We start from the raw sequence: 15,649 nt of genomic DNA, 5'->3' as shown, positions 1-15,649 counted from the left end.
CCAGTCCACACGACGATCAGGGTCATTTTCAGATAGATGATGTTGAAGTTGCAATTTGTACGGATGCCACTTGCTTTTCTGTAAGATACGTCTGATGGATGTACGGCTGACACCACATTCCATGGATAGACGACAGGTACTGCGGTGTGGTGATGTAGCAAATGATGGCAGCACTGCTTCTGATGCGGCTTCATCTGTTTCGGTCGTGGGTCTTCCACACCTGGGTTTATCTGCTATGGAACCAATATCCATGAACTTCTGAAAGAGTTGGGCGACACTAACATGGGACACAGGATGTCGATCTGGGTGCCTGGCATTGAATTCAGCTGCTACAGCCCTTGCACTCCTTCCTCCCCATGCCCTGATCAACTCCTTCCTCCCTGCTGTCGTTAGCGGCTTAATTATTCACCTGCAACAACAGAAACAGTGCGGTAAAATTAGCAGTTTGAAATGAATGTAACTTTTTGAACACATTAAGATATCAACAAACCGATATCACAATTGTGTTTGAATTTAAATTCTAGCCTAAAATGATGTGCCTCATGACCATGTTCACATTTAAAAATCTTGACGTGAATTCAAGATGGCGGCTTTCGTATATATATATATAACGAATTGCGTACCGGGAAATAGTAAACATAATCGCAACAAACCGTACACGATGAGATGTTTCTTTTTCTTCTTCAACTCTCTGTATGACAAAGAGTTTTAGGGACAGTTCTTATTACATATAGGCCCCTATTTAAAGAATCATAATTATGTTTTCAATATTTTCTGGTAGGTAATTAATTTTGTTTTTTGTGTACGAGGGTGGATTGATAAGTTCTCAGCCTCACCGAGAAAACAAGTAGATACGAAGCGAAGCTTGGTGTTTTAATTTAACATATTCCCCTTGTAGTGCAATGCACTTTTCACATCGCCGCTGCAGTGTTTGCAGGCCAGGCAAGTAGAAGTCGGATGAATTCTCTGAAAACCAAGCCTGTTTGAGAAATGACGTCATCGGCACCATTGAAATGCGTTCCCTTTAAAAACATTTTCAATTTAGAAAAGAGATGTAAGTCTGATGGAGCCAAATCAGGCGAGTAAGGTGGATGCTTCTGTATTTGAAACCGTAGGTCTTCCAATTTTTGCAATGTCAGACGTGCCTTGTGTGAGGGCGTATTGTCCTGGAGGAAGATTACCCTTTTTCACAGCTTTCCACGTCTCTTCTCCTTTAGTTCTGCTTTCAGTTTGTCCAGAAGAGATGTATAATAAGTTGCATTGATGGTTTCATCCGATTTCAGATAATCCAACAATAGAATTTCTTCACAATCCCAGAAGACCGTAGCAAGGACCTTAGCAGAGGATCCCTGTGTCCTAGCCTTCAAACGTGGAGAACCGCTGTGGCGCCATTCCGCCGATTGCTGTTTCGTCGTGGGATCGTAGAAATATAACCAGGTTTCTTCCACTGTTACCAGCCGTTGCAAAAAAAATTGGCCTTATCCGCTTGAAATTGTGACAGAACTGCCTTACTTGCCTCCACCCGTTCACGTTTCTGATCTGCGTTCAAAAGTTTCGGAATCCATTTTGCCGCGACCTTCCTCATATCCAAGTCTTCATGGATAACTTTCCACACCCGTTCATAACTAGTGCCCAATGTGTCCTCTATCTGTTTGAGCGGGATTCGACGATTGTCGAGAATCATCCTGTGATGGCGTCAATCATCTCGGGGGAGGTTACTGAAATTGGTCTGCCACACCTTGGATCATCGTTTAGACCAAACTGCCCACGTTTGAAGTTCGCTGCCCATTTCTTCACAGTGGCATATGATGGTGCCTTGTCCCCCAGTGTCGTGGTGGATCTCCTTCGGCGAGAGTCTCTTTAGGAAGAGGTATTTGATGAATGCACGGTGTTCAAATTTACTAATTTCTGGGACGTGGATAGACATCCTAATTTTGGACCTGAAAAAAACAAATTTAAATTTGGTTTAGTCAAACCAAATTTTGCACAGTAGCTTCACAAATTATAAGCCTCATGAACGTATATAACTTTTATATCTAGCTTTGCTTGAACCTGAGTAGGCTGAGAACTTATCAACCTACCGTAGTATATCCACACATTAGATATCGTCAATCAGTTCAAGCAAGTGGAAGGTCAAAGGAGTTGTTCCGCAAAATCTATACCTATCATTACGTATAAAATTTACTGAGTGTAATAAGTGTGCAACCATTTCAAAATAAAGTATTGGATATAAAGTATTAAGAAGATATGTTTACCCTTAGCAGGTTTAAATTATTCTTTCCACCGATTAATTTCAACGGTGGCTCAGTGGTACAATGCTCACCAGAGGCTTCTGGTACGATCCCAGGCCATGTGAGTTCGTGGTAAACGATATCCTGCTTGTGGTTTGGCTCTGACTTATACTGTTTTCTCCTACTTTTTCATTCGACAAATTCGTTCATAATCATTCACTTTTCATCCTTCTCCCTTAGCTGTAGAATGTTGAAATTAAAGATTTCAGTTTCTAAGCGGTGAGTTACTGGTTCAATCCCAATCGATATAAGTTTGTGGTGTACAACATCTGTTGATGGGTTTTCTAAGCTTTCGTCTGTCGGCCCACATTGTTGTTTCACTAGTTACTCCATATTCTTACTCATTATTGGATGGAACTGTATCCAATTTACCGCTTTTGTGCACAATTGTGATATTAGCTTGTCAAAATTATTTGTAGTGAGAGTTTTCTGTAGTTTAATTAGATATTTGAAATACAAACGTTGTTTTCACAGTTTATATATATATATATATATATATATATATATATATATATATATATATATATATATATATATATATATATATATATATATATATATATATATATAATTTCATTTTGGATATTTAGTGTAATGTTGATAGTATATTCTAAGGTATTCTGTGGAAATGAAATTTGCAGCTTCATATTTATGAAAGGTTAAAAGAAACTGACATTTGCTACAACGTAATCCTGACTTCCTTTAACTTAGAAACTTATTGGACTGATTTTATTTACAAGTTGGTGTTTAGAAGTCTCAGATTTGATTAAAACTAAATATTTTAGAATATTTAGAGAAAAAAATCCTAAAGAATGTAAAATAGAAATGGTAATTATAAATCTTTATAATACTTGAAGTCTTTATTTAATTTTCTATGTTTGTTTGTTAAAATACCGTCATGTTAGCAATGGACAAATTTCAGTGATCTATGATAGATCCAGGAAAATAATTTTGGAGTAGAAGTAATAAAATTCGTGTTTCTTTTCTTTATAATGAGATCTCCTTGTTGGATGAGCCAGCTGTACATATTGAAGAAGAATGCTGGTTGGATATCGTAGGCCGAAGATACTGGATTCGAAGCCGAAATATTACATGGGCAGACACGGCAGACATGGTCGAATCATCAACCTTTCTGGTGGATGAGAGAAATCCTAACTGGTACGTCAATTACATTTTTAAAATAATGTTGTATGGTGTAATTAGGTAATATTGATAAACTTATATTAATGATCACAGTATTGCGAGCGATGATGATATTTAATGAGAAAAGCAAAAAGGCTAATACTCACCGCAAAAGATATATAGTAGAGTTTTCTTCTACATGTAACAAATACGCTTTCGAAAGAACCTTCTTCCTTCATTGACTTGCTTAAAATTCAAAAAGGATTTAAAAAGGATGAAGGAGAGTTTGGAAAAGTAAAAATGAAAAAAAAAAAAAAGTTAAGAAATGTAAAAATAAATCTTCTGTCAAAAAATTAAACACATGGGAATAGCACTTACTGTCATTGCACATTGCTGTTCAGTTTTCTTTTTTTGCTTTCCAGATGGCAAAAGTATGTAGTGAAAAGATTACTCCAAATAATATTTATTTCTCCTCTCTCTAAATTACGTATGGGTTTCTTTTTATGGATGTAATAGGATTCTTTGATGTTTCGTCCCGTTGCTGCTTTTGTTTTTTTCAATTAAACATGATTCCGCGATGAATTTTAAGCAGCCGATGAAGAAAGAGGTTTCTTCCGAAGGCGCTACTTGTTAAATGTTACATATCTTTTGCGGTGAGTATTATCCTTTTAGCTTTTCTCATTTAATATTAATAATATTCATTGAAAATTTAGTCGGATTATATATTACCTTACTAGTGCACACGTAACGACAGAAATTTTAAGCCACTATAGATCTTTCTTGAAGGAATATTCGTTAATTCCTTTTTTTTTTTTAACGTCAGTTAACATCACCAAGAATAAGAAGGATGGATACGTCCTATAGTTTTCAAAAATCGGAAAAGATATTTGTTGGAAAATGTCGAAAACAATGTCTTAGGTGAATAAATAATTTATGTGCCAAGAGATAAAGTTTTGTGTAGACAATAAAGAATGTAGTAATGGGTGTAACTTACGATAATCAAAGGAATAAAATGGAAAGAGAGGATATAAAGAACTTTTTCCCCGTTATTTCGTAGTTTTTATAAATTCAGTCTGTTTTCAATTTACTCAAAGATGATTATCTCCACTCCTGAAAAAGATTTCCTGTTTACAACATAGTAATTTTTATAAAAATAAATTTTAATATATGCTGTATTTTAGTCAAATTAAAATAATGTAATGTTGTAGATTTCCATCTATTATTTGAGAAATTAATGCTTTCATTTGCTTTTATCTCTAAGCACACATACGGAGTTCTTATCATAAAATGGTGAGTACATGAAATACTGTCAGTGTGTTTAAGTTACTCGGATATGAATCAACTTCCCGAGTGATTTAATACATAAGTTTAGATGTGTTTGCAGTGATTTGCGACAGGCTACGAAGGTACAAGACCTTTTCCGTATGCCGTGGTATGTTTTTTTAGCGTTTAAGAGTAAAATTTGAGTAGTGAAATACTTCAATTACTCTTATCACCTTGTAAAAGAAAGTGACTATTTATCGCGTGACGGCTGTGCATTGATGAAACTTTCAACCAAAGATACCTTTTTCTTTTAATGTTATGTTATTCCTGATTAATAAGCTTAATAATAGCATACTAAAATATTAATCAATTATTTATTACTAACAGCAATAGAACAACTTCAGTTAACATAATTATGTTGATAGTTTTTACTTTTAGTATTAGTTAGTATTATTTTGTGCTAAACGTTTGTAGTTTCAGATTATTATTGAAGTTCTTATCGTTTTTTTAAATTACCTTTTTCCTTTATTTCGTACGTAGGACACCGGCTTTTACTAATTCTGATAAATTTCCTGTTTATTGGATAATCAAAAATTTTCTTGTATGCCTTATATCTGGAGAACTACATATAGTGTAGCTAAATCCAAACTATCATTTAATTCAATATATGCTTTATTCCGTAGAAAATGCGAAAATTCGATTTAGGGGCCATTCAAAAATTTTGTGGTCCCTGATCCAAAAACTAATTGTTGGCCAAGATTGCAATCTTTTGATGCATTTTTTTGGCCATTCCTAAAATTCTTGTTATCACATATTTCTCGACTCCAATCAAAACTACTTTATCATTTATGAAAAATATACCAGTTTGGCTTATTCGTAATATATTAACCAAAAACAATTAATAATCATTAACTATACTGACAACATAGTGTCTTGGTATACAACATATATGAGGGGAAGCCAGACAGTTCTTACCCTCCACATGCGAGAGATGTGTAAAAATTTACACTTTGGCAGTTAGATAGTATTTTGAGGAAACATTTTTGCGTAAGTTATTGCAAGTTTATAAAGAAATTCTTGGTTATAATTGATATACAGAAATTGTCAAATATGAAAGAAAACATAATATTTGCACCTGAATTATTATAAATTCAGCTCTGAATATTCTAGTAGTGAGGACTTTCACTAGAAATGTACAATTTTTGGAAAACCCGAATAATTTTGTTGTTAACTGGCAGCAAAATCGAGATGTAATTTTCAATTTAGAAACCAAAGCAAATCGCGTTTGCGCAGTTTCTTTCTTTATGTTATGACGTACATTACAAGGGAGATCGCTTAGTTAGTAGTTTTTTTTTTTTTTTTAACATTATATATAGACCTGGAAATTTGTAAATCATGACCTGGAAAAGTCAGGAAATTCGTGCTCTCCAAATAAAGAGGGAACCCTGGATTAGCTCTCAAAAGGAAATTACTTGGGCTCGAACGGGTGAACACGTACAAAAAGAAAAGCATGTGTAATGTTAGCACCTCGGAAGCAAATAGTGATGTCCGTTTTTTTGCATGATGGTGTAAACGTCTGCAAGAGTAGAGCAAAGTAGAGCACATGCCATAACTACTTGGCGTCTATAAAGTTTGACGCCGGGCCATTTTTGAGAAAACATTTGGGTGGATGGAAAAATCGGCGAACACGTATCTCGTTATTTTTGGGAGGGATCATTTTGAATGAAAAAGTTGTGTTCTAGGGTTCCCCGGGGGATTCCAGACAGGGTCCAACCAAAATTGTCAAATGGTAAGGAGAGTCAAGTAGTAGATCGTTGGAAAGGTATTGTGAAAAGAAACAAGATGAAACAATATCTTCAAGCAAATGGTGATGTTCGTTGGAAACCTCCACGAGAAGTCACAGTAAGAGGCGCACGTAGATAACGTGGCGTAACTATAAGTGCATATGAGGATTCTCAATAAAATGACCAAAGCAGTACGAAAGACTATAGAATGCACAGGTAACAAAAGAACAATTGTCACATGTGAACACCGCATACTCTTTAATATCTATATGGAAAGCACATCGATTGCACTTTTGAAAGCCTTGCACAGGTTCGCCATTGTCATAACCAGCTTTCTGTGATGCCTAACGAAGCATCGGTCTATAGATATCCGCCAAGAACTGATTGTTGATGACTGAATGTAATTTCAGGAGAAAGAACCGATCGTGTAAATTCGGCTGCTGCGCACGGGAACGTAACTAGAGATAGTCAGTAATGCGTTTGGCAAACAGTTTGTATTGCCGAAAAAAATATAGTCCAAAAGTTGAGCATATTTTGTAGTTTTTGGTAGGATTAGTTTCATATCGACACGTTTTCCTACAGAGGCATCCTGGAGGATATATTCATCCTTGTGTCTCGATTAAGAGTCAAACAGTACGAGCGATGTATCGTTGTCAGATAAATGTGGATTTAATACCGACACAAAAAGCTTGGTAAGATGTTCTTTCGTCATCTTCCCGTTCACACTTGCGTTCACCACTACATTAAGAGGGCATCTTCCTTCCACGTACCGTGCAACACGAGGACCAAATTTACCTCTGGATTCTTGAAAGGGTATATACAATTTTTCAGCTAGACGTCGGCTGTGTGTTGCACAATACATCGACTGCAACGTCGAGATAGTATCTTTCTTTCCTTTCTTCGGCAATGTACGGTCTGATGATAATTCGTATTTGAACAAGCTTTGATCACAGTTCCACACAAATTCCATTGAGATACTTTTCTTCGTGATTCATCATGTTCTTTCCGTGGTTGTAACATAGTGATTCGACGGGATATTATTCCATACTGCCGCTTGAAATTTGTAATAAATCTTATTGAAGCTGTGAAATTCGAAGAATACACGCTTAGTTATATATTTGTGGCTATTTCCATCACCCAGAGTTGTAAGTGCCAATAATAGACGCTAACTCCCATATCTCGAGCTTCATCAAACTTTGCTGTGGTATCTTGCTTAATTATCTCTAACTGTAGTGTACGATTTCCTTTGAACGCAGCCGTGTTTTTCTGTTTCTTTGCTACATATTGTAAGACGCATTTAATATTGCTTTTTTCTTTAGTTTCGGGTATCGTTGCAAGAGGTTTATATATATATATATATAAAGATGAATCCGCGCACATGATTGTCCTCGAATATGTTCTCCAGTGTGGCATCACTAAACTATGTGATCATACTGTCGACATCAACTTTTCGGCGACGGTTCGTATTCACTCTGGCTATTTTCATTGTCTCTTGCAGGACTTACAGTGTCATTACACGTTCTCACTTCTTCCTCTTCATTCTCTTCACAATCTTCACTACTGCGCTGTAACGTTCGGAGATTTTCGGTTTCTAACTGATTTCCATATTTTTGCATAATTAATTCTTCTAGAAAACATGCAAATGTCTTATCTTCCAGACCAATTCCTTCCTCAGGACGTACTTTGCGTCGCACTTTCACTCCAACCAATCGCATTACATTCATCGGATTGATCACCACTCTCGCACCATTTGACGTCTCACTACATATTTAACCATTCCTCACGCGAAGAACAAGTGTTTGCACTGATGTGAATAGTGTAGCAATAGACATGAGCGGGCTTTCCCTGGAATATCGTAGCGCCATCTATTGGTGCAAATTTGCACCATCTTGCAGACACACGGACATCACCTATCGCTTTAGGGATACTAACACTATTCATACTCTTATTTCTATGCGTATTTGTTCGGTTGAGCTCACGTACTTTCCTCAATGGGCAAATACGCACAAATATGAAAGCATATGTAATGTTAGCACCCCTGAAACAAACAGTAATGTCCGTTTTTCTGCAAGCTGGTGTAAACGTCCGCAAGAACACGTGCCATACCGACAGGGCGTTTATAAAGCCTGACCCCGGGCCATTTTTGCGGAAACGGTTGAGTGGATGGAAACATCGGCGCGTACGTACCTCATTATTTTTCGGAGCACACATGTTGAATGAAAACTTATTGCCTCAGGGTCACTGGAGGGTCCCAGACTGGGTCCAACCAGAATTGTCAAATGGTAAGGGTTGTCAAGTAGTGTGTAGTTGGAAAAGGTATTGTGAAAAGAAACAAGATGAAGGAAGTCCCGACTCTTTATGTGCACCCTATGCAAAATGGCGGTCACAAACTCTTTCATGACAACTGTGTTGACATTTTGATTGCCTACTATTTTGTACAGAGTGAGCGTAGAGACTCGGGACTTGCTTCATCTTGATTCTTTTCGCAGTATCTTTCCAACGATATACTACTTGACCCCCACCCTTACCATTTGAAAATTTTGGTTGGACCCTTAGGGGGACCTGGGAAACAACTTTTTCATTCAAAATATATGCCACTAAAAATAACGAGAAACGTGTCCGCTGACTTTTCTATCCACCCAGCCCTTTTCCGCAAAAATGGCCCGGGGTCAGACTTTATAGACGCCCTGTAGTTACAGCACGTGCTCTACTCTGTCCTGCTTTTGCGGACGTTTACACTATCTTGCAGAAAAACGAACATCACTGTTTGCTAACATTACACTTTTTGCTTTCCTTTTTGTGCGTTTTCACCCGTAATTTCCTTATCAGTGTGAATTGACAAAAGGAAAGAAAAAGTCTCTAATGTCCATACCATATAACAAACCAAATTAAAACAAAACTGCCAAGAGTCAGCAAGGACAAAAGTTGATGAAAATGTATCGGATGATGAAAAATACTGGTACAGATTTGCTAAATTCTCCAAGAAGAAATATACATTTCAAATGTTCCTGATAGAGAACAGTGTGCACGCGAATTACGTTTAAAAAAATCTAATCGGTGCGTTTACATGTATTATGAAATCTAGGTATTATTATTATTATTATTATTATTATTATTATTATTATTATTATTATTATTATTATTATTATTATTATTATTATTATTATTGCAGGACAAAATTTGAACAACACGGTGCAGTAGAGATCAAAAGTCTTGGAAGACTTGGATCTATTCTGGAAATGTTCACTAAGACTTTCCTCTCGTGTAGAATGAAGAAGAATATTGAAATCATGGAAAAGTTGCTGAAACAGAATGCGGAAACATATATGTGCAATAATAACGAAATTCCTGTGCTGTGATTGTACTGAGCCTTTATATGTGTATGAATTTGTTGGTAATCTCACTATGAATGTAAGTGTCGATTAATGTAGTCAAGTTTATTTCGTATCCACCAAATTTTAGTTTCCTTTCATAAGAAAATGGAAATTACTTTCCAACGTTGTTGGGATGCAACACGGAAAAGCATTGTGGTAACAGAAGCCGTATATCTGTACAACTGTTAAATATGTGTTTTAAGACAGCTTGGCTTTTGCCAGAGAACGTTACATGTATAATGTACGAGGTCAATTCCAGTTTCTCCTGTGAAAACTTGGCAATGGATTCTTGTGCTTACTTTTTACTACAGTTATCGGTAGTATTGCTCAGTGAATTAATTTCGAGTCGTATCCTAACTTTTATAGTATTCGACGAACATATAAAATATTTGTATAGAATTCTGAAAGTAATATTTGAACTCACTGGACAGTATTGGTGTTCATTGTTGAAGTATTCTTTTAAGATACGTACTGTGAAAAGATTTGCAGTTTTTTATTCTTAGTCCTAAAATAAACTCTTCACTTGTGCGAAAATAATAATAAAATGATGGTTTTAAGAAGCAAAGAAATAGGTGTAAGAAATTCCTGTAAGATTTTGCGTGGTAGAAGTGATATATAAGTCCTTAAAGTAAATAAGATTATCTCTGCCAAGACATGATTCAATATGATCAATAAAGAATTTATGAAAAGTAAGTTGGGTAAAGTATTGTTGCTAAAACAACCTTCTAAGGGATTAATTTTACAAACAAACATTTCTTGCAGCAACACTTTTATTCTTCTATGGTATTAAGAATTTATTCGCAGTTAATATGTTGCGGCATACATCTTTGTACTTACAGTGTTTGTCTAGTTGTTGCTATTCGTTCGATCTCTATTAAAATTAACGATCTAAATCAGTGGGCGCGTTCAGTAACATCAGTCATACAGTAGCAATCATGCAGTATCGAATGCAATACATACTGAACAGGAAATGAACCTGTGCAAAATTATTTGTGTAAATTGATAGAACTCTTCAGTTTCATCATGGTCATCATGATGACAGGTATGCGAAATCAGGTTAACTAACTTTTTCAATGTTACAAGAATATAAACATAGTGTATACTGGCATTTAACGTTGAGGCAACATTCCATTCGACGAAATCAACTTTTGTTCAACTGCTTAACTTCTGAATGAGCCCATTGCATTTCATGTCCTGTAGAAGTATCGTGATATTTTTATTAAACATTTTATGTGTTACGACTTGTAAGGGCGAAACAATTTTTTTTTTCCTTTCTTAAAATAATAAAGTATTTTAAAAAAATGATGACACAAACTTAGTGTGTCATGTACTACATTTGTACGTCCATTACTTTGTATATAATAAGTATATAAACAATCGTTATTTACAGGGAAACTGTTATTAGAAAGCGAGAAGACTGATTTCATGTTGAGTAATTAATAATAGATCTATCTTGTCTAAATCTCATGAATAATCTCATATATTTTCATTGATCTCTAAGTGAAATAATTGAATACATCCATTCTCCAAACCAAATGATGATGAAGTTATGTATTAATGTTGTGAGTACCTTTATTATCAGCATATTGATGAAAATAGCCTCTTACAAGTAAACAAAGATATAATGTGGAAAGAATCTAAAGTACAAAAATTTAAATATAGTGTAATATTATACACAAATTGTTCCAAACTGTTTCACCAGATCATGTTTTCAATTGCCTTGCAGTCCATGGATGGTATGGTAATAAAAGAAAGTCAGAGCAAAAGAAAATATTCTACCCATAGATGTGAATAAAGGGTGATTACAAGGCAAAAAGTAGATATTCATTATTTTTGGACTAACTTTCGTAATACTGATATTAGTGTCATTGAATATATGAATACATAAAGCTATTTTAATGGGTGTATATTTACTAGAGATCCTTATTAATGTGTTATGTTTTATGAAAAGCATTGTTTTAGTATTGTTATTGATAAGCACTAAAGTAACCAAATAACGAACAACGGTCAAAGCTTGTGTTATATATAGTGTTTTCAAATGAGTTTATTATTCGTTTTCATATTTTGTTATAACTACGCAAATGTGTTGTATTATTCCTTTTGTATACCTTATTATACTGTCATGTTTCCCGTATAAAAAGGGAAAGTAAAGAAATGTGGAGACGCAGTGGTTTTTTTTTTTTTTTTTTTTTAAAGTAATTTTCAAAATAATGGAGAAACAAAGATTTGGATAAGAGTTCGGGCCTTGTAGCGGCCTAGTAATTAGAAAGTGGTATGAAACAACACGTGTCTTTGAGAATTCTTTATTGCTGCACATCCTTCAGTTTTGATGTCATATTTAGCGATAAGATTATGCGTCGGTAAATATTATTTCAAAAGCAGTTATTACTTTGTTTCATAGTATTAGACCGCTGCAAAGTCGAAATTGTGATACTGGTTCTTTTTTTTTTTTTTCTTTAGTTTGAAAATTGTTTTTAAAATAAGAATCGTGATTTTAAAATAATAATAATAATAATAATAATAATCTCAGAGTAGATTAATATCTCGTTGGTAACACTGCGCTGCAAAAGCTGATCAACTTCATGTTTCCTCCTAAGCTCCGTATGGTGAACATGAAAATTTCATACGTTTTTATATAATGTTATTCGCAACAAATGGGTCATATTTTTATAACCAAGGCAGCAGACGGAAACATTTCTCTGATATTGCAGATGTAAGGACACTGTCATCTTATATCTATCTTTGTCTACGAAATATTTAAAATTTACGATTCCTGAAAATATTTTCACTTGTCTTTTCTGAATTTCTATCAGAAAAATAATGTAAAATAAGATGTCACTATACACATATTAATGGCGGGCATCACCGCGTATGAAAGTACATGCAAAATAGTTTTATTATTATTTAATAAGGTAAAATTTTTTGTTGGTAACCAGTTGTCGTAAAAATGTAGAGAAATCTAAGTTACGAAATGTGTATTTATTCATTCTCAATACAGATATTACTATCACTCAAAGCTTTCGGTTCACTTGTGACACTGGAGCACTAAATGACAATATGCTCAAATATGCAACATTTCTTCTGACGGCTATAGTTATAGTACACACGGAAAAGAAAGTATTTGATAGTTGACAAATTTTCTTTTGCCAATAACTCGGGAACAAATTAATTAATTTGAATCTTTTTGTTGTTATTCATAAGTTAGTTATAATTTGATAACTTGCCAAAATCGGTACTGTAATAGGTTAATTTATTGTTGAGTTATTAAGAAAAGAATTTTGTCAACAGAAGAATATTTTCTTTCGTGACTGTACCTACAAAACAAAGGAACAACTACCATCATTACTGTTGGATATGTACAGGTTCAAGGTATGTCAAATGGCATCCATTTTAGTGGAAGGTTGCTATGGTGCTGCTCGTATCTATCTCCCATACATCCACTTCAAAGGTCGCCGTGAATAGAAATACGTGTTTTCCCTCTTTTAAAATTATTTTCCAATAGCTTCGGAATTAATTTTGAGGGCAGTTTTCATTAATTTACAAAGGACTATGCCCCCCAAAATGATCTGCATTCTTTATTTCGAATTACAGAAGGTAGTGAAGTACAGACCCGTGCCCTAGGGCGTAAAACCTCGTTTCCACCAGCGATCATGTTCGATGTGAGAGCCCTGTTGGTGAACAATTGCACGACATTGTAGTTTCCACTGAAGGAGACCTCTATTGAGCACTGCCTGATCCAATTTCGCCCACTCCTCTTTGCACACTTTCCAAAGGCCACCAAGTGTCGTCGGACGACGCTTATAGATGTTCCGTTTGAGGAGGCCGAAAGCAGAGAAGTCCATAGGGGATGCATCTGGTGACTTGACGGGGATGTCTCAAAATGGGATAGCCTTTACACCTGTCTCCTGTTCCATACGTGTCATGTAGGCCACCGTTCGTTTGGCAGTATGGCTGCTGGCCTTGTCCTGGTGGATGAACACTCTGTCATTGCCATACAAAACCGGGGCATGTTGGCGATAGATGGGTTCCAGTACATGCTCGATATAATACGCTGCATTCACCTTGACATTTGATGGCACCCGGTGTATCGGAAGCTTTCTTTTTGCGCAGAAACCAGTCACTACCATACATCCCTTTGGAAAACTCTCCTTGCAGGAGCGAACCCACTTTGCATGATCGGTTCCATCACTGTGGCGGTAGTAAATTGCACGCCTCTGCTGGGATCCTGTCTCATAGACCCATGCTTCATCTAAGGTGATCACATAACCCCATTTGTCACCTGCCAGATAACCTTCATACAGCCTTTTGCATGCCACCCGCCGTTCTGCGATGTGTTGGCTTCAGAACATGGACCCGCCGCTTGTGTGCACTTCTGAGTGCCAAATTGTCGCGTATGATTCGGTGTACAGTTGCAGTTGACCGTCCAACACGGGTACAAGTACGTGGACTGATTTCAGCCAATATATCAAATTGGTTATTTTGTAAGGGAGAGAAACTCGTTACGTACATTTCTTTGTTGCGCAGTGTACTCCGAGAACTTCTCTATTCTGAGATATTAGTTTAATAGACATCAATATTTTTGTACTTTTCCATTTTAAAGGACATGAAATAAGTTACTTGAAGGCCAAGACTGGGAAATGCTGAAAAGGCATATACAATGTGGTTGCAATACGAGTGAATAATTAATATTGTACGATTCACTTAACTATATTTATGCGGGATCCACATGCTCTCTCCAAGATTGTGTTTGAATATTACATAATGTTTTTATTGTTCTTGTTTTAATATAGTATGACGATTTATTTTGACTTAAAAACACCTCATTAGTGAAGGATTCTTTGATTTCTTCCAGTATGATTTTAGTTCGTTATTTTATGTCAACAAGTTAATGAAGATCCGATCATAAGTGCCTTTTTATCCATACATCATTTTTTTTCAGTTGTATGTATGTTGTATTAAATTTTTAAAAAATGCTCATGTAATTTGTACACTTTTATTGCAAATTCTCATCTATTCTGGCCACTGAAAAATTGGGTACATAATATATGCGTATTTTTTTAAATAGAGGTCGATCTGAGTTTTATTCTAGTATCGTGTAATCAAGAATACATTACTGTTTAATTGTAATTTTGTAACATAAGAGTAATTTTGAGTTATCATTAATCAAATTTATGACAGTCATAACGAATACAATGTATATAGACTTAGAATTCTCTGTTGTTAGTTCTTAATTAATGATAACATTGTACGGGTAATTGATATTTGATCGAATTCATGCCATATTGAAAATAATAATGTGCGTAAAAATGCACGGAATAAAAATAAAGTTTAAAAATTAGTTAACTCTTTGAAAATTAGTGTACGAAAAATGCGATGGCACAAATTACGTGAGCAAATATGGTATTTTCTTTCAAAGGTCTCTAAAGTAACTCTAATCTAATTGTATTTTAAGATAGATTATTTTGGGAGTTTGATATTGATAGCGAATAGAATCTCTGTATTTACGACTAGAATAGTACATGTAGACTGACAATAATTAAGAATCCTGTTAAGAGAACAAAAGTAAATAAAATGTTTTCAGTTTTGTATACGTGTGTGTGTTATTCATACATGTTCGAAGTGGGAAAAAAAAAAAGGCTGTATGTTTCATTACGATTTTGACTCTACATAACCGGCTTTCTAAATGTTGCAATACAGTGAGAGTATTTGCCCAAAAGATTGCATTTCTATTTATATAATGACTGAAAACCATTGGAGAGCTTCTCTGTGGTTACAGGGAGAGCATGGAGAGACTTTGACCCCCTACCAACAATTC

At 35.3% G+C, this 15,649-nt stretch overlaps 1 protein-coding gene across 5 annotated transcripts in view; it reads left to right on the top strand.

Moving 5' to 3' along the window:
• Window positions 1-15,422, top strand: part of LOC145686485 (PRELI domain-containing protein 2-like) — a 35,983-nt gene extending 20,561 nt beyond the window's left edge. For 3 of the 5 annotated variants that reach the window (XM_081759839.1, XM_081759841.1, XM_081759840.1), the window contains exons 4-5: window positions 3,289-3,449; window positions 9,633-15,422. In XM_081759839.1, coding sequence (XP_081615965.1) covers window positions 3,289-3,449; window positions 9,633-9,819 — 348 coding nt within the window. In that variant the 3' untranslated portion in view covers window positions 9,820-15,422. Of the gene's footprint in view, window positions 1-3,288; window positions 3,450-4,674; window positions 4,705-9,632 lie in introns of those variants that run through there. The other 2 variants (XM_081759842.1, XM_081759843.1) reach the window with 2 other exon arrangements.
• The last annotated feature ends 227 nt before the right edge of the window (window positions 15,423-15,649 follow it).

The sequence above is a fragment of the Thermobia domestica genome, chromosome 5 (genome assembly GCF_964235325.1).
Source record: "Thermobia domestica chromosome 5, izTheDome1.hap1.1, whole genome shotgun sequence".
NCBI lineage: Eukaryota > Metazoa > Arthropoda > Insecta > Zygentoma > Lepismatidae > Thermobia > Thermobia domestica.
The sequence above is the reverse complement of the archived record's forward strand: the minus strand, read 5'-3'. Positions and strand labels throughout refer to the sequence as shown.